The following is a 19,912-nucleotide window of genomic DNA, read 5'->3' as shown; positions in this document are numbered from 1 at the left end:
GAAAAAAAAAAAAGAGAAAAAGAAAAAGAAGGAAGGAGACCCGGAGGAAAGGAAAAGGAAAAGGAAAAGGAAGAAAAAGAAATTTCTAAAAGGGAATCCGAGGAAAAGAGATTATAAAAAGAATCTCATATTTCCAAAATTCGTAACATAATCGTACGAACTCCAAAAATTTCGTTCGACATATGCACGCGATCATATCGACGAGCTCTACAACTTTTATGAAGGAAGTTTTTCCCAAATTCCGTACGTAGAAAAGTCGATTTTTCTTGAATCGCACAATTCGAGCTTTTGTTAAAACGAATATTTCGAAACTTCGATAATTCAAAAAGTTGAATTATTTCGGGTAATATTCGTGCAAAAGCACTTTAATCAATTCGCACAATTTCACGAGACGAAATGGAAAATTGCGGGTATTACATGTTTCTTCCTCCCTGTCTCCCCGTCTATCTCTTTCTTTTCCTTTTTTTTTTCTCTCTTTTAATTTCTTTCCTCTTATCCTCCCCTCCTGGTTTTCTTAGTCGGCTACGAGCAACCTTCTTATCTGTTAACTTAATTTTGTAGAGACTTCTGATATCATTTTAGGACGTTCTCTCTATGTTGATTGTAATCAGGAGTTTATGCTCAATATCCCTCTCTTGTATTTAGTAGTTTCATTAATCAAGACTTGTCCTTTATTTAAAAATTAAAATAAAAAAACTCTTAATAACCAAATATTTATCTATAAAATATATATCTCATAAGAGGAAAGGAAAAATATATTAGTATCAACACGATATCTCGGGAAAAGGTCACAAACAGTACCCCAACTTAAAGTCATTCTACACTTTGGTACCCCATCTTCTAAATATATCACTTTGATACCTCAACTTATTATTTATGCATAAGATTCATACACGCTGTTAATAACACCGTTAAGTCAAGTGTCATGTAGCTTTCTGTCATGGGTATTTTCGTCAATTTATATTTTTCCACCAAAAATCTCATGTTATTTGCCATTTAACAAAAACTCACTCCGTTAATTCATATTTATTTTTATTAAAAAACAAAAACACTTGCTACATCTTTCTTCATTGCCGATGAAACCAAATAACCATGGATCTATATTTAAAGAGTAAGCAAATAACTACAACAACCATAAATACTAAAAGTTTCAAGCAATTTCTACAACTCTACTAGAGACAATCTGCTATGATTGCTATTGAAATTGATTATGCATAATGAATTGAACAAGCATTTTTCCTTCTTTGTCTGAAGAGTTCTTCAATTAAAAGGGGAAAGACTCAAACCCTAAACTTGAAAGAAAACTAGTATCTACCCAACAAATTACATTTGAAGAGCTAAAATAAGATGATATAGAATCAACAATTAATAAAGTTAGCAGACAATCTGATCTTATCCAGATCACTCTCTATTTGTGAATTAGCAGGCTGAAAACGATAAATCTCTCACCTCTTCTCATTTTAATTATTATGTTTCCTGGGATCATAACAATAAGTCAAATTTCCAGTACATGCAATAACTTAAATTGATCTTCCATAAACCCAAATATAATATTTTCCTTGATGACAGATTTATTTTCAGCAAAAAGAAAGGAATTTTAGATCATCTCCCATGGAATTTTTGGTGGGAAAACATAAATTGACGAAAATACCTGTTTGGCTCCAATTTTGCTGCAGCTGGTCAACAGTCTCTTTTCTTGCGCGGGCGTGCCAGCACCGTTCGGGTGCGGTCGTCGGGGGTGTCCCTTGACCTGACTTCTTTCAAGCAATTGTGGACGAGGAGAGCACCAACCTCGTCGTGGGATTCTTTGTGCCTCGTGGCGAGGACTTTTGCTGAGCTTCTTGAAAATCACAATCGATACTTGATGTTGTAGATCGAGCAGAGCGAGAACCACTGGGAAGTGAGGAGAACTTGCTAAAGCGTGACTTTAGCTTGGCTGGGTTGCTAGGGCGTTACCCTTGCTTGGCTGGTTCTGTAACCGTTGTGGTCGCGGCACTACCGTCGGCTCCCGAGGAGACTAGGACCGAAGTACGTTGACAGAGGGTTTGGTGGCACTGAAAGTCGGCTTCTGAGAAGACTAGGACTAGGAGTGTGATCACCGCTAAGAGAAAGAGAAGGAGAGGAGTTGCTCTTAGAGAGGTTTGCTCTAGAGAGAACTTAGATCATCTTAGAGATGTTTTGATGTTGTGAATGTGAATGTGTATGTGTCTTGGTGTCGGTGTTTGGTCGTGGTACTACAATCGGCTCTCGAGGAGACTAGGACTGAAGTACGTTGACAGAGGGTTTGGTGGCACTGAAAGTCGGCTTCTGAGAAGACTAGGACTAGGAGTGTGATCACTGGTAAGAGAAAGAGAAGGAGAGGAGTTGCTCTTAGAGAGGTTGCTCTAGAGAGAACTTAGATCATCTTAGAGCTGTTTTGATGTTGTGAATGTGTGTTTTAGAATGAGAAGAGAATGTGTTTATATAGGGAAGAAAAAGAAGAGTGAAATGATGAGTGGAAGAAAAATAATGAAAGTGGAGTATGAAAGTGATTTGTAAAATATGGAAAAGATAGAGAAATGATGAAATGAAAGCAAGGCATGAAGGTGCAAAAACATGGAAGTGATGATGATCTATTAAAGAGATTGTAGTAGAAAAATATATTCAAGGAAAAAAAGAAAAACATCTAGCTTTCTTCATGTGGGTAGGAAACATGAACATGTGAATATTGAGCTGGTTTTAGGTCAGTTTCTGCCCCTTTATTCCTTCAATTATTTCTCCAACAAGCCTTCAGAATGAGCCTTCGACTTCTTCATAAAACATGTTCCACTATGAGTGTAGATCATCCTGACAAATTTTCAGAGCTTTATTCCATGCGGTTGGGCTGGAAATGCTGCTGGACCTCTTACAGGTCCAGTTTTCCAGTTTTGCTTCTGTAGAAAATTGGACTGATTGTTTGAAGGCCTTCCACTCAAATCTAGCTCTGGCACTCTTCATAAGAAATGATCCTTGGGCTTTCTAGAATTAATCTGGAAAGTTTTAGCTCATTTAGATTTCATTTGGTTAGTCTGCCGCCCCTCCTTCCTTGTTTAGCTCGGTTTCTCCTAGCCGAAGTAGGAAAATGTGCTAAAGTTAACTTTTCATGCTTCCATGCTTCCATAGTAGGCTTTATTTAGCCTCTAAATATATATTTCGAGCTTGTCGACAATATATAGCTTGAGCCACTGACATTGGCTCAATTTCTCCAACACATGCCTTGTCAGGCCAAAATGTTCATTTTGGGTCCAAACAATACCCATAGCAAAAGGCTACATAACACTTGAGTTAACGGTGTTATTAACGTGATAATAAGTTGAGGTATCAAAGTGTAAAATAACTTTAAATTGGGGTACTGTTTGTGACTTTTTTCCCCCATATCTCACAATTAGATGGATTTGATTCAGAAGCCAAAAACACTAAGAAAATCTGTGAGAATAAATGCCTAAAACACCACCAATACTAGTCTGACTCGAGCAATGAAGACCATCCCCAAAAAGTAGTAGTATTACCACCCAAATATAGTAGTAGTATTAACACCAACCCTTTTAGTACCCAAATTCAATTTAATATGAACTAATTAAATTATAAAATGGATTAATTTCAGTTTACCCCCTGAGGTTTGGGGGTGTCATCATTTCACCCCATGTACTCTCAATTTTAAATTTTAACCCCCTAAGTTTTCAAATTTTAGTCTTCTGTGTCCAATCTCTTATGCTCCGTCCAAATTAAACGTTAACTACAATCATGGGACCCACTTTAAGGACTAAAATGGTCATTTAGAAAAAGAAAAAAAAACACGACAAAATACTCATCTTCGTCTTCATCAAATCCTCCTCTCCTCAAAGCCTTAACCCCTACTCTTCCTCTCCCTCCTTTACTCTCTATCTCTATCCATTCTCGCCGCTCCCCAAAAACCCTCGCCACCGGCCACCTCCACTAGGTGGCGAAGCACACCTACCACCACTCTCTCAAATCATTCTCACTCTCTTTTGCCGACCAAATGAAACTTCAATAGCAGCAGCAGCAATACCTTACCTCTCTTCCTCTCACAAATCACAGAGAAAGCAAATGCAAGACATATTCAGATCAGTTTGCCGATCACTCGATTTTCGAACACTGCCGGACATCGATGACTCCCCAGTAACCGTAGTCAACAACATTAGCGCCTCAATTCTAAAATCCAGATTTTTCTCCAAACCCTCGTCACCGCCGCAGCCGTCGATCCCCAAAGACGCCGCGCGTCCGATTCGATGGAGAAAAGACGAGTTGATTGATTGAGGGTTCGCTCAGACTTGTGAGGTAGTGAAGGAATGAGACCCTCACAGAGTTGTAGACTACGGCGTCGACCCAGAACCACCAGCACGTGACAACACAAGGTCGGCGACTTCCTAGCAAATCATCCAATCTCTTCTGTTAATCACCACCATGGCCTTCACCCATCTTCATGATCTCAACAATCTCATTCCTCAACTCTCTAAATCTTTCAAACTTTAGCTCTGATGGACTCCAATCGGGTAGTCTTGAAACCGCCTTGGACCACAGTGATGGCGGCCTCCAATAGTACTGATAGATGAAACAAGGTCAGAGAGTTCTCATTGGAGGGTGGGTCAAGTCTTCCAAGGAGGTCATTAAACAAACTTCGCCGCCACCGCCGCCGTCGGCAGTAAATCATGGGCGGCTCTTGAACCCGAGCCGAAATCTGATGTAGCGTGTTTTAGCTGTTTGGCTCCAATTTTGCTGCAGCTGGTCAACAGTCTCTTTTCTTGCGCGGGCGTGCCAGCACCGTTCGGGTGCGGTCGTCGGGGGTGTCCCTTGACCTGACTTCTTTCAAGCAATTGTGGACGAGGAGAGCACCAACCTCGTCGTGGGATTCTTTGTGCCTCGTGGCGAGGACTTTGCTGAAGTTTCTTCTTGTTCACAAGTCGATACTCAATATTGTAGATCGAGCAGAGCGAAATTACCGGGAAATGTTGAGATCTTGCTAAAGCGTGACTTTAGCTTGGCTGGGTTGCTAGGGCGTTACCCTTGCTTGGCTGGTTCTGTAACCGTTGTGGTCGCGGCACTACCGTCGGCTCCCGAGGAGACTAGGACCGAAGCACGTTGACAGAGGGTTTGGTGGCACTGAAAGTCGGCTTCTGAGAAGACTAGGACTAGGAGTATGATCACCGCTAAGAGAAAGAGAAGGAGAGGAGTTGCTCTTAGAGAGGTTTGCTCTAGAGAGAACTTAGATCATCTTAGAGATGTTTTGATGTTGTGTTGTGAATGTGTGTCTTAGAATGAGAGGAGAAGGTGTTTATATAGGGAAGAAAAAGAAGAGTGAAATGATGAGTGGAAGAAAAATAATGAAAGTAGATCTAAGTTCACTTGTAAAATATGGAAAAGATAGAGAAAAGATGAAATGAAAGCAAAGCATGAAGGTGCAACAACATGGAAGTGGTGATGATCTATTAAAGAGATTGTAGAAGAAAAATATATCCAAGAAAAAAGAGAAAAGCATCTAGCTTTCTTCATGTGGGTAGGAAACATGAACATGTGAATATTGAGCTGGTTTTAGGTCAGTTTCTGCTCCTTTATTCCTTCCATTATTTCTCCAACAAGACTTCATTATATGCCTTCGACTTCTTCATATGAAATGTTCCACTATGAGTGTAGATCATCCTGACAAATTTTCAGAGCTTTATTCCATGCGGTTGGGCTGGAAATACTGCTGGACCTCTTACAGGTCCAGTTTTCCAGTTTTGCTTCTGTAGAAAATTGGGCTGATTGTTTGAAGGCCTTCCACTCAAAAAAAGCTCTTGCACTCTTCATAAGAAATGATCCTTGGGCTGTCTAGAATGAATGTGGAAAGTTTCAGCACATTTCGATTTCATTTGGTTAGTCTGTCACCCCTCCTTCCTTGTCTAGCTCGGTTTTTCCTAGCCGAAGTAGGAAAATATGCTAAAGTTGACTTGTCATACTTCCATAGTAGGCTTTATTTAGCCTCTAAATATATATTTCGAGCTTGTCGACAATATATAGCTTGAGCCACTGATATTGGCTCAATTTCTCCAACACATGCCTTGTCAGGCCAAAATGCTTATTTTGGGTCCAAACATTAGCCACCAGGATCGAGGTTTTGGTGGTTTTGTGAAATGGGTTTAATTCTGCGATGGTTTTGAAGAAATGGTTTGTAGTGGCTGATTTGGTTTTGTGAAATGGGTTTGATTATGTGATCGGTTGCAAAACGAGGGGATCAGAGGGTGGTTACTATGTAAGGAAGAAGACAAGGGTTAAAAGTGTAATTTAGCTCCTCAGGTGGGTCCAAAGTGGGAAAGTTAACGTCCACATCAACAGTTAACCTCCAATTTGGACGGAATATGAGAGATTGGATACGGAAGACTAAAATTAGAAAACTTGGGAAGTAAAAATTCAAAATTAAGAGTACAAGGGGTGAAATGATGACCCCCGGCCCCCAAACTTCAGGGAGGTAAACTGAAATTAATCCTGATAAAATCAATAAAAGTTTCATTCTTTTTTACCAATATGAAATTTTCATTCTAACCTTCAAAAATAAACCCAAAATTCAGATATGCCATTGAGAGATGCATGTAATAGCCTAAAAGGCTAAAACCAAAATCAAAACCAAAGAACCAACCAAACAACATTAAAGAACCAAACCCTAAAATTCAAAAAGAGAAATAATTTGTTGTACTTTTTGTGCAAATATGAGATTTCATTCTCTATGGGTATCAAATTCTCACCATTCTGAAGGAGATGAAGCCAAACTCTTACAACAACCAGCCGGATGGAAGACATGTCTAATTTTATATAGTACGGGTAGTGATTGAGAGATTGCTACTCCCGCTCTCTTCAAAACTAGAGATGGAGAAAGATAGGCAAAGAGAGGGAAGAGACACTTTACGGACAACACCACTGCTACGATTTCCTAATGATTAGAGAGGAAATCATTGGTTGATATATGGAAGATATGTTTATATATGAAGGAAGCTTATGATCAAGCTTCAGAATATGAAATCTAGCTACAATTATAAGATACTAGATGAAATCATTATATGCTATTCGACCAAAACTTATTGATATTGTAGTATTTGTAGTATTTGACCGGAAAAAACCGTTGGAAAAGTCACCAGAAATCTGGCAGGAAAAGTCGCCGGAAGTTGACTGGAAACGGTCAACCGGCGTTGACGTGGCAATGCTGTTGACGTGGCGCTGTTGCTGACATGGCAGAGATGCTGATGGCATGCTGACATCAGCGGCTTGGGCTCCCTTTTTTTTTTTTTTTTTTTTTGTCTCTGCCAGTTTTTCTGCAGAAGGTTCAGTCGGCCGGTTCACTGACTTTTAGGCAGGTTTTCACTGTTTTTCTTCCAATTCTGGAATTCTGGAATCAAAGAGCTGGTGTTGGCAAATTTTGGTAGCAATTGGAGGTTCGGAAGGTGGTGAACCGGTGGAGTATTTGATGCGGGTGGTTTGGAGCTTCCGGTGGCCGGTTCGGTAGGTTTTCGGCCGATTCTGGTGGTTCTGCCGCCGGTTCTGGACTCCTGCTATGTAGTGCTTCAAGGTGTGAGGTGGAGGAAGAAAAAGATTCAAGGTTTTGTATTCGAATTTAGGGTTTTTGCTTCTTGAATCAGGGTTTGGTTATTTGTTTCAGGGTTAGGGCTTTATGCTGATAACATATTTAAGGAAAACTGAAATTGAGAGAGAATTGAGTCGTGCTTTCATTGATAATATGGGTCTCTTTATATAGAGGATTACAAAACATAGAATCAGAGTTGTACAAGGAAAAATAATCGTGCAATTAATCGGATATCTATGGATATCTTCGAATATATCTCTAATTCTAAACCCTATTACAACTTGGTCAAGTAACCTAGAGTTTGAGTCAGACACATATTCTGGATTTACTTGAACAATTTAGAGTTAGTAATATAATTAAGGGGAAATTCATTATAGCTAAAAACACTTATAATTTTGAAATATACAAATTAAAAATAATAAAATATATTAGAGTCTACAATTTAGACTTCGAATGATTGAACTTGGAAAATTATAGACGATTGAACGTGGAAAATTATAGACCTTAGGCCATCTCCAAACCCAAAGGGCTAAAAATAGCCCTGTGGCTAAATTTTAGCCCTAAATTCTGTACTATTCATTGATCTGACATCAACTGTCTCCAACCTGTCAAAGTTAAATTATAGCCCTAAAATATATTTTAACATTTTGGATATATATATATATATTCTTATTTTTTAAAGTCAATTGACTTATAGTAATTGAAATAATTTTTATGATAAAAATATTTTTTTGTTTGTATTTTTTTTAAAGATAATTAAAAATATCTTTAGCTAATTTTGAAATGGAATAAAACTGGAATCATATTTTTAATATTTATTTTATTCATGATAAAAATATTTAAAAAGAAACACAATAAAGTAAGAAAATGCAAACACTTGTCAGTAACAACCCTGACAATTATTAAAATCACAAATTGAAAGCTTTGAAAACTCAATCACATAGCAAAGATAAAATTCATGGTGCTTGACCTCGCAGACTCCAGAGGTGTTGGACAAGATCATCTTGTAAATGTCGGTTGCCAACAGGAGAACGTATCATTCTGTATCGAAACATATATTCCGACATTGTAATTCTTCCGGATCTTGGATCCCTTTCCAAATTTTCTCTCGCTTCGTCTAAGATGCGAGCTCGAGTCCTTCTGGCTATATAACCAACGACTATAAAAATAAAATTAAAAAAACCTAAACAACGGCTATAAAAAAAATTAAAAAAAAAATTACCCAACGTCTAGCTGACGTCATGCGTACGTCAGCCTCCACTACCAGACGTGGGCCAGCATGCTTCTGGCATGGTCCAATTTTTCCCAAGGGCCAAAGGGCTATTTTAGCCCTTTAACCTCACCTTTGCCCCTCAAATTTGACACTTTGCCTCTTAACATCATGGGTTGGAGAACACATGGGCTATTTTTTGCCCATGGGTTGGAGAACACATGGGCTATTTTTTGCCCATTTAGCACTTGAAACACGTACATGGGTTGGAGGTGGCCTTAGTACCTTCCAAAAGGTCTAAAAATGTAGACTATGGTCTATTTTAGCCGTTAACAATTAGAGATGGCCTTAGAAACAATGGCCACGGTAATACAGTGCCCGAATGGGCCAAAACTGCCTTGACAGCTTCATTGATGAAGACGGGCGACATAGTGTACGTAGGACAAGCCCCAAACCCTCCAGTAATCAGCCCTGATATTGGAATGGGTTATACTGTATAAGGGTATGAAAACATTATGTAGTCCTATGATCTTGAATTTTCCTTTGAATATTTGGTTCTCGGTTGCAAATGATATAAAATTCAAAGTTAAAAGTTAACCAAGACCATAACAAGTCAAGAACAAAATAAATAATAAAAACAAAATTCCTCTGGTCTTCCCTATACTGAATTTTGTTGAAAGCAGCAGGTCAGATTTAAATAAAGGAGAGTATCTGATCTAGAAACCTAACAGATTGTTAACTGTATGTAAATGACAGTTAGCAGAGGCTTCAGAGACACAAATGCAGAAACCAAAAAAAGAAAAATAATCTCCATCTTTAATGGGGACGGAATTTTGCCAGGAAGAAAAAGAACCAAGCAATTCCAATAGGCCACAGTAGAAAGAACCAGAAAAAAGAAAAAAAAAAGCTAGAAGCACGATCATCATCATCCAAAAGCAGATGGGATTACTGTTATGTGTCTCAGAGGCCGTGAAACATCGGTGCCTCCGGCATGCTGCACAAACTCAGCCGGCGAGAATGTGCTTCCATGGCAGACACACACGATGCTGATCTCCGACTGGGAGTATCTGCACAAGAATCCATGAACCGTTTTCCCATTGGGTCCATTTCCGGTGGTGGATACGTACGGCATTTGTGGCATGGAAGGGCTCTTCTGGGTGTTTTTGGTTTGAGGTTTTGGACGCTCCGTCTTGGTTTCTTTGGGTGGCGTAGGAGGACGTTGTTTTGAAAACGGAACCGGTTCTGTAATTTCCGGTGCGGGTTCTTCTTTGGGTTGAACTTGAACCACCAAATTTTCATTACCTCGGGAATTAGGTTCGATCGAGTGGGAGGTAACTGTGTGGTTAGACTGGGCTTTGTTCTTCTTCCCAATCGAACCATTCAAACGGCTTGAATGGCTTCTAGCATCACTGCTCCCACCTAAAAATATTGAAAACACAAAAATCAGAATGAAGATTTAACAAAATAATCAAAATTTGGGGATATAAATGGATTAGATATGAGATATATATATATATATATATACCTTCATGAGAAACTGCGCTGTAATGTTCTGAAACAGTAGAGGAGCTACAAATTGGGGACCCATTATTCAACGACGCCGTTTTGCCATTCTGCTCCGGGTTGCACCCATTATTCCCCAAATCATGATTTGCCTGAAACTGCTTGAAACCCCCGCCACCGTTGGGCACCCAACACGGCACCACACAAGGATAAGCGAACCCGTTCGAGTACGGAACGAACTGGACAGGCGCGTACGGGTACTGCACCGGTCCAACCTGGTGCTCTGCCTCGCCGTTACTCAAATTCAAATTCACATTCATAACTTTAACGCCGTTATCGCCTTGAGATGGCACAACATTCGTTGCGTCCATACTCTTCTCTTTCTTTCTCGCCGGCGATTGTTTCTGTTCTCCGATTTGGGCTCGCGTTTTCTTCTCTTCTCGCTTCCTCTTCGCCTCCTGCCTCCGCTGCGCCTGAATCTCCCTTTTCGCCTGCGGATCCACAACCGCGCTCTCCGGCTCGGAAAAGGCCGCCGGCGTTGCCGTGCTGCTGGATCTTACAACCGCCGCCGTCTGGATTTCGTCTCCTCCGTTGAGTTCCGGTTTTCTGAAACTCGCGCCTCCGATTGACAAGCCTAAATCCAGCTCAATCTCCTCCTGTTTCATCCCTCGCTCGGAAACCCCAACCATTGTTGCAGAGATCAGTAATTCAATTCGTATATGGAAAGGAAAATGCGAAATCTGAAGCTCGTAGTGAAATTTGAAGATGAAGGTTCTTGTTCGTTTCAAAATTTATTAGGGTTTGGTATCAGATCTTTTTGTAGGGAAGAGGAAACGAAGGGAGGGCGGGTGCCACGTGTTGTGATAACAGAAGGGAGGAAGGCGGTAGCTGACACGTAAGACGTTGGGGGATGTAATAGCGGATGGGATTAACACTAATCCAGAATAATCGCGGCTTAAGAGCCTGGTAATTCGTTGATTTAGCGGGAAACAAACTCTGTTTAAGTGCACCGCGGCCCACGCTCGTAGGTTGAGAGCGCGCCACGTGGGGCATGTGCATGAAGAGCTTACACGTGTTTGACTGTGGAGAGAGAGCTGGGCCTGTCTTACAGGCTGGCATCGGGAACGGACGCGTGGGGGTGGTGAGATTTCGCTTTTAACCCGCGAATCTCTACCGTCGTTTTCAACTTTACGAATCCCCTAGTGACGGACGATACGTAGCCGCCTTTGCTGGTGACACGTGGGATGCCGTACGTTAGGGTTGGGCCTGCTTTCTCGCGAAGCAACGGGAATCGTTGGATGAAATGTGGCGAGCTGTTGAGCTTGACAGCTCAGCGTCGGATCTGCAGCTTTTACTGGAGGAGATGATTTGACGTGTCGACGTGTCTTCGGGAATGTGGTCAGGGACACGTGGTCCGAGGCCTATGGATAACTACACGTGGTGGCGTTTCGGGAGGGCTTGTGGCGCATGGACCAAATTTGAAAGGGCTGTGACCGTTTCGGTGCATGCCTAGCACGTGTCAGTTGTTAGGGTTTATATTTTCTGCCAGAGGCTATAGAAGATCATAGAAGATTGCTGATGGATATTTTCGTGTGAGTTTTGTTTGTGTAAAAGTTTTTTTTTGAGAAAAGGGCGGTGCGGCAGCCCTCAAACTTTGATAGCTTTAATTAAAGAAACTGTCGAATACAAGGGGGGACATTGAGCCTAAATCCCTGATTATAATAAGTAGAACATCCTGAAATATTATCCTGAGTGTCTACTAAAAATGCTTGTACTCAACAAAGCACCAACTAGCAAAGAGCGCTCTACTGGCGACTCTATTTGCTTTAACTGCAATAAAGCAGCGGTGATACAATGGAAAGATAACTTGATCTGCAACCCGACTGCAGCAAAGCATAACTACCATACGCATAGCTTTCCCATCATAATGCCACTGGACACTACATCCAGTGACACTTAATTTCCCTCTGCTACTAAGAGGCAGCGACCATTTGCAAGTGCAAGGAACTCGCCGCCTACCTAGAGCAAAACAGGCACACAAGGTGCAATGACTGGCACACAGGCCACTGCCTCCTACCGGAACACGGTTGGAGGTTATTACCGACAAAGCAACAACTGAAAAAAGACAAACAAAAAAGCAGTAAACAGTTACCGAGCCTAGATAGGCCCACCATCGGACAAAAGGAAAAACTAAACACCAAAGCCCAGCCACACAGCAAGGCCCAAGCACAAGGACCCGGCCCAACCCCCACTCCCCACCAAAACTCAGCGCCGCGATCCACCCAGGCAGCACCGCGCTCCACCTAGGCCGCCGTCGGCAAAACGAGCCCCACCGGCAAATCACGTCACCAGCTGCACCTGCATTGTCGCTCCCCCACCACTCCTGCCGCTCCACCACCAGCGTCAGATCCCCAGGACCAGCGCTCCCCTGCCTGCCTGACCCCGCGCACCACCGTAGACCCAAACATCCAAAACCCATGGATCTACGACAAAAACTGAAATCAAACAACAAAAGACCACCGTCGATCCACCGATCCGCAGCAGCAAACCGTAGATCCCGCCACACCTTCCGACCGACGCAAGACACCTCCCCAATCCGACTAAGATCCGACGCTGGACCGGTCTCAAACCTCAGCCACGCCACAGATCCAGATGCAGCCACCACCGCGCCTTCCTCCATCCTTGAGCCAAACCTTCGCCCAAGAACCATGCCGCAGGCCCAGGCAAACATCCTCTCCCGGATTGGAACGCACGCAGCGGCAGGGCGCCGGCGTCGTTCGGTCGGGAGAGGGCACTCTCGATCTCCCTCTGGTTTTTCTCCGCGCGTGAGGCGCGTTCTCCTTTCTCGCTAGCACCTGACGTGTAAAAGTTTCTTTTAAAGATTCCTTTTTGGGTTTTTCCTAATAATGATTGTGTCTTCTACAAGTTAAATGGGTGGTGTAGAAAATCTTAATAGTGTTCTTGTTGTATACACCGTAGCTCATTTATCATCTTGGGCATGCAGATAGCCTACTAGTAACCACTGTTCTCAAATCAACGACCACAATCACCTCATGTAACACTATCCATCCATTCCGCTTCAGGTGAAAGAATAAGTGGATCAAGAAAGCTAGCTAAAGCAGATTTGTGACTTAATCCCTCCCAAACCATTTTCTTTATATCAAGTATCACAGCACCAAGCCAACACAACCGTCTTTACTATCAAAATTCATCTTAGAACAAGGTGGACTGCTGCAAGCCTGCAATGGATGAACTCCATCGGCAACATTGCTTATTGACGGGTGACATTGGTGTCGGGAACTCACAGCTGGTCACGCACCATTTCATCCAGCTAGCTAGTCACTTTCTCCATGAAAGACTGCAATAAGGTTTAATGCCAGACTTGCCAACCAACCAAGCTGAAAATCTCCAACTCCGTTGATTGATCGTCAAGGTATAGGTCAGTGATTGATCACAAATTAAAATTTGTGAGAAGACTGTAAAATCGATGCAACTCAAAATCATAGTATTAATTTGTAAAAATCATCACTGTTTAGTTTGTAAGTTTTTGCATCGTCATTGAAATTCCTGTTCAAGATTTGTTCACTTCTGTTACCAAATGACAAAAATTAACAAAGACATTTTTTTCACTCCAAAATGACTTTGTCTTGATGAAGTACTAGTAACCATGTCTTACTAAACCCGAGGTCATGAACATAGATGAAAAGTACATTAAGATTTTTCTCATCGCTTCTCCATGCTACAAGATGCTTGTATATTGATCAAAGAAAAGAAAAAGAAATGCAGTAAGCAAGCACAATGGTATGAGATTCAAAATCTAGACAGGCATCCTCATTACGAGCTGACCTTGTACATAACTGCAAAACAAATATATGTAACAAATGGTTAAGGGCAGTTTGCGATAGTGAGAAGAACATGATTGTACCATTAGCACATCATCATGCTTAAGTGCAGTGGCGGAGCTAAAATACAAGATCGATGCCAAGATGCAATGTGGTTTTAGATATTTTTGTAATCATTTAAAGTAATGTTTAACAATGTTAACCAATTCAATGGAGCCTAAATGGGGGCTTGGAGGGGCAAAAGTTGGCCACCTCAGGCGCAAACATGGCTCGGCCACTGCTGATGTGGTAAGTCTTCTCAATTGTACGAAACGATGTATCAAAAAGATTAAAGGAAGTTACCTCTTTATGTAATAGTAACAAAAGTCTGCTAAGATGAATGTCTGAACAATTTCACAGATCAAGGCAGCCAAAATCCAGGAATAACCACTCCCAACCAAGAATAGATATTTGCCTTTAGTTTCGTAGATCTGCATGGAAATCACAAATTGCCTTTAGTTCCGATACATTCTAAATTGACCAACTGTGTTTGCAAATTTCACACAGAGCTCTAAGTCAGCTTGGGTAAAGCCATAACTAACCATAATGATCCAATGAGCACAAGCAAAGAATCTTGAAATACCCAATGCAAATACATAATGGGAGGTAAATGGTTCAATCATCTGCAAAATGCAGCATAATCAGAAGAAAATAGAGATCAAACCACTGGGGATAGTACTTAGTAGTGGTGATAATAGGTTTTTTTTTTCTTTCTCCTAATTACCTTTGCATTCTGCATCAAACGAAGCTGTGGCAGTACTGAAACAGCTTCTATGTACCCACCAAATGCCCAAAGAACTCGAGTAATACGACCACTCAGCATGTATGGGTGGAAAAGCAGGGCAAGGATAGCAGCAGGCACCACCTGCAATTCAAATGGATCAATTTTGGGGGGGGGGGGGGGGGGTGGTGTGGGGGTATAGCAATGGTAAGCACATTTTCTGAAGCAACATCGTCAGACATAGTTCTGTTTCCAGCAGGGTAAACCATCCAATATCTAGTGTGTTTTTCATAATAGGGGTATTAAGAATGATTTCTTTTTGAATTCCTACGCAGTTTATATTAACATTAACATAAAGGACTGTTTGGTGATTTCAGATCTAGGGATCTGGTTAACATTGCATGGTAAAAGAAGGAAGAAGGGAAAAAAATAAAAAAAGATTCAAATAACATGGTCAATTCCAAATGATTCATTGTATATAGTCATTTCAAATCCAATTCAGTGATACTGTAGGTGAATTCCAAATACCCATACTATCTAGTTACTTCATATATGCTGAAATGCATCATATGATTATATCAAGTCTCCTATAGTCTTGTTTTACTAGATTCCTTTATCCCAAAGAATCCTAACATACCAAAATTCTTTTGCTAATAAATGATCATATGCTGGCCTTTTATGTCCAATGCAGTCTCACCTGAAAATTCTAATGTCTACTGGATGCTGTCTCAAACAGGAAGTGTGCCTGATTAGTTTTACTGGAATTTGATTATTTTGTTAAAATGATTTCAACATATTTGACCAAGCATGCGTGCATTGATGAAGAACAGTCAGAATATGATTTGCAAATATATTTACATTTACAATTTTACATAACACAGCAACACCCAGAACCACTCAGTAAAAGGGAGACAAGTAAAAACGTTAAATACTTCTATCATTAACAAACAGCATCAGCAAAAGATCTTTACCACAAAATATAAGCGAAAGTTGTCGAGTTCCTTTATGTAGGTTGACTTCAGTTTGAACCGTATCATATAAATGAGCCAAGCTGTTGAAATGAGAGTAGCAAAATCTAGCACAGTGTGCACATCAGCCTCCATGATGGTACTGCAAACCAATCTTACTGCTACAAAGGCAGCTGTGAGTTCTTGAGTCTTTAGGGAAAGACCTGAGTTGGCAATAGAAACCTCATTAACATAAACTCTTCAATACTGTACATCCATGTTCTAAGATAAGAACTGCTAAATCGAATATGCCAATAACCAAATGTCTATGAAATGGTTACCTGGAATGCTAAATAGTAAATATATTCAAAATTAGATAATGTTAGGCTTATCAAATTCTTCTATTCACTTTTGGTGACCAAATGTTATGGCCGTGTGTCGTTTACAAAACATATGCCCGCTTCAGAGGGTATCCATTTTATTAATTAACATGTTGCGCGCGACACATAATTTGGTAAATAAATTTGGTAAGTACGTCGAACATTGTTTTTCAATTATTCATCTCTATAACAACTGATTATGACTAGTTGGAGTTTCATCTACTGTTTCAACATGGATCAGATTGATAATTTGATAATGGATCCATATTCATGCACAATTACAAAATCACCGGCCAAACCAGAACTTGTCTATGGAGATTATAATGTATTGAAGGCAAATTCATGTGGAAAGAAACGGCTATGATCCTATGATCATGTCATTAAATTATACTACCCTCTCCAGTCCTAAAAATTTCCATATACTTATCACAACCGATCACAGTAATAAGAATGATTCAAAAAACACAGAATTATGAGTTAGTGATTAAGAAAGATATATACCAGAGCAGGTCTTTTGGGTTGTGAGCTTGTATATGAGGACGATGATCCCCAGAAAATGAATGGCTTCAGAGGCAATGAAAAAATGGTCATGATTCTTGACCCAAAACTTCAGTGCCACCAAACCACACAGCGCAAGAAAGGCTCCAAGAAAGATCTTGACTTTCATTGACTGCCTCCTCACCCATTGAAACAGAACATTCACTGAAGCGTTCCTCCTCCTCCCCATGGTATCAGCTCTGCTCCCGAATCGCACCCGATCGATGCCCCGAAGAGAAAAGTGAAAGGAAGAGAGCACAATTGGAATGGGAAAACAAACAAGAACCAAAAATCTGCGTTCTGTTCTGTTTTGGTTTGTGTTTCGTTTGGAGATTAAAGAGAGTGTGAGCGTTTCGACGGGCAATTGGGCATGCAATTGGCCGCGTACGATATGGCATTTATGTTGTTGGCAATAGGAGGACCAATGGGGGATGGACACGTTGAATTTTAATTAAGGACAAAATTCATTGTTTCTTTGAGGAGCAAGGACAATGGATTTGGATTTCCGGAGTTAGTGATTTCCCTTTTCTGAGGTTGCTGGATTTGTTATGGAATCCTTGGTTTTGGCCTTGGGTTGATCTGTCTACAACTTCCCTCTTAAAGGTTGAAAAACATATAAAGGATTTTTTAATTATTATTATTATTATTATTTTTTTTTTAGGGGAATCGAACTCCTAATTTAGCATGTAATTCTAATGCACTTCCCAACTCCTCCCCACCCCTCATCATCACTTAGCTAGGCTAACCCGAAGGCCATGTTTGGTAACTAGAAATGAAAGGAATCAATTTCCTTTCCTTTGGGAAAGTGGTTCCTGAGGGGGGAGGGGAGGAACCAATTTCCTCCTCTTTTTCCTTTCCTTTGGGAACCAGTTTCCCTTCCTGGGATGTCCCAAACACAGGAAAAGAAACACTTTCCTTTCCCAATACTCAGATTCTGGGAAACAAACACAGCCGAAGAGCATACAAAAAGTATTTTTTGATCAAAGAATATTATCATAGTGAAATTTTAACTCTTTTTTTAAGAAGAAACGATAATCTTGTTGATTTGTACTGAATGGTGTATAATTACAAGGTACGATTGAGTATAAAATCAAGAGTGATTTACCAACAAGGTAAACTGCCCCAGCTCAATACCCATGAGCAAAAACAGTTGCTTGAAAAACCTTGCAATCTATTTAAGTGTTCCCTAGCATGTAATTAACACTAAAGTTTACGTTAATTATAAAATTGCCACTATATCTTTTATTTGATCGGTTTATGAAATTGCCATCTCCGTTCAAATAGGCTTGATGCAATTAACAAAAAAGAAAAAAAAGAAAGAAAAAAAATTTGTGAGTCATTTTTCATTACTGTGGCTCAACCATTTCTGTTACAGTAATTATTGGTTGGTTCTCAATTAATCTTAATTGATAATCAATTCCTTGATTCTCTCTCTACTTTATAGTCATGGTACATGTAACTCCCAGACTTGTACTTGGACATAAATTAGTCTAGATTCATCTTGTTTCAGTATACTAGAATAGTATTGTACTACCATAATCAACCCTATAGAGAGAGTCATGCTTTTGTACATAACATACAAGTTGAATACAAAATCTCAAAAGCTCTGTGACCTCAAACCAGTTCACCCACTCACAACCTTTTGATTAGGGTCATTTTCTTTCAACGTGTCTTTTATTAAAGGATTAATTTCAGTTTACCCCCCTGAAGTTTAGGGGTGTCATCATTTCACCCCCCGACTCTCAATTTCACTTTTTTACCCCCTAAGCTTTCCAATTTTTGTCTTCCGTGCCCAATCTCTGATGCTCTGTCTAAATTGGACGTTAAATCAGACCATTAAGGGCTAAATGGTCATTTCAAGCTGGTATTTCGGCTCGGCTACTGTACACACTTCTGCATACCACCGAAATATACATATACCAACCGATATACGTATATATCCCACTAAACCATTATGCAAAATGATTTAAATTGTGCAAGAGGCGAGACTCGAAGCTCTCACCTCTCTCTAGGTGGAGAGTTAGACCTCAAACCACTAGGCCACAAGCTCTCCTTGTTATACTATATACAAAAGTTAAATTTATTGTCTTCTATATAATACAAGTTAAAAAGAAGTCAATGACTTTCTCCATCAGTAATGTTAACCGGAGGAACTACTTCTACTGTTTTCCCATCTTCTTCGTTTCTCTCTCACTTCTTCTTCGTCTTTCCTTCAATCATTCTCCTCCTAATCATTCTGCATGACTCATCTTCTTCATTTTTTTCATACATATGAGGCTTATAAAGCTCACGATCTATAGATCGAAGGCTTAACCCTCTATATATCCAGATCTGCAATTTAAACTTCGCCGGATCTTTGTGCTCCACTTCCGTTCAGAAACTTCCTGCAGTCAGAATTCTCCGTCCTGTCGTCCCCGACGTCCCTATGGTACGGGTTTGGCTGATTGTTGATCGTGGAAAAAGAATCGAAGCCCGAGAGCTTCGGATTTTCCGGCGAAGCTTCTGCAGTTTCCGGTGATCGTCGGGGTTATATGAGGTACCGAATTTGATCCTCTCGTCGTGCTCTACTTTCCTGTGTAATTAGTTTTTGGAATTGATCGATTTTTGTTGATTTTTGTTTCTGGGTTATTCTAGCCATTTTGGAATTCTCCCCGAGTTCAGATCGATTTTGATTCCACCTTTCAGAGTTCCAGGCTCCAGCCACCGAGCCACCTTGCTCCTTGAACTCTTGAAGGCTTCAAATCTTCAATCCCTGAATCTCATATTCTCAAGTAAACACTGGGTATACGATACCCATGCTGAATTGATGTCTTGCTGATGATGTTTGAATCGTGATTTTGTGATGTTTGGTGTTTAGGGTGAGGTCGTAATTGGGAATTGGGAATGGGTTGCTGAATGATGACTTGATGTTGATAATTGGGAATGGGTAATGGGTTGATGTCGATAATTGGGAATGGGTTGATGTTGAATACTTGAATTGTTGATAATTGGGAATGGGTTGAATCGGTTGATGAATGGTGTTTGATGTTTGGTATCCAGATTCCCACATAATTGAGATTTAGTTAGAAGAATAATTTGACATAGATAACCACGATTTTTGATTTTACAGATCAAGGACAAGCTGGCGGAGTTGGCCGAGGAG

The 19,912-nt window shown here is 40.5% G+C and overlaps 2 protein-coding genes across 2 annotated transcripts; both read right to left on the bottom strand.

The window, feature by feature from the left end:
• Positions 1-9,422: 9,422 nt before the first annotated feature.
• LOC133738422 (uncharacterized) lies at positions 9,423-11,169 on the bottom strand. Its single transcript, XM_062165959.1, has 2 exons — positions 10,327-11,169; positions 9,423-10,220 (listed from the first exon to the last, which is right to left on the bottom strand). Exons 1-2 carry the CDS (start codon positions 10,991-10,993, stop codon positions 9,727-9,729), a joined length of 1,161 nt encoding a protein of 386 aa, XP_062021943.1. The 5' UTR covers positions 10,994-11,169; the 3' UTR covers positions 9,423-9,726.
• A 2,691-nt stretch (positions 11,170-13,860) lies between these two features.
• Positions 13,861-17,285, bottom strand: LOC133740276 (uncharacterized). The gene is made up of 6 exons (XM_062168207.1): positions 16,735-17,285; positions 15,878-16,077; positions 14,910-15,050; positions 14,728-14,808; positions 14,489-14,616; positions 13,861-14,161 (listed from the first exon to the last, which is right to left on the bottom strand). Exons 1-6 carry the CDS (start codon positions 16,958-16,960, stop codon positions 14,122-14,124), a joined length of 816 nt encoding a protein of 271 aa, XP_062024191.1. The 5' UTR covers positions 16,961-17,285; the 3' UTR covers positions 13,861-14,121.
• Positions 17,286-19,912: the final 2,627 nt, after the last annotated feature.

Source organism: Rosa rugosa, chromosome 3, assembly GCF_958449725.1.
Source record: "Rosa rugosa chromosome 3, drRosRugo1.1, whole genome shotgun sequence".
NCBI lineage: Eukaryota > Viridiplantae > Streptophyta > Magnoliopsida > Rosales > Rosaceae > Rosa > Rosa rugosa.
Note: the sequence above shows the minus strand (reverse complement) of the source record. Positions and strands in the feature narration are given on the sequence as shown.

Excerpts from the sequence above, each read along its gene's own strand:
- LOC133738422 (XM_062165959.1), bottom strand. The coding sequence starts at position 10,993 with ATGGTTGGGGTTTCCGAGCGAGGGATGAAACAGGAGGAGATTGAGCTG. Across the intron at positions 10,221-10,326 it reads CAGCGCAGTTTCTCATGAAG|GTGGGAGCAGTGATGCTAGA; the intron begins GTATATATATAT and ends CAATATTTTTAG.
- LOC133740276 (XM_062168207.1), bottom strand. The coding sequence starts at position 16,960 with ATGGGGAGGAGGAGGAACGCTTCAGTGAATGTTCTGTTTCAATGGGTG. Across the intron at positions 14,617-14,727 it reads GTGCTCATTGGATCATTATG|ATCTACGAAACTAAAGGCAA; the intron begins GTTAGTTATGGC and ends ATTTCCATGCAG. Across the intron at positions 14,162-14,488 it reads TGTTACTATTACATAAAGAG|TTATGTACAAGGTCAGCTCG; the intron begins GTAACTTCCTTT and ends TTTGTTTTGCAG.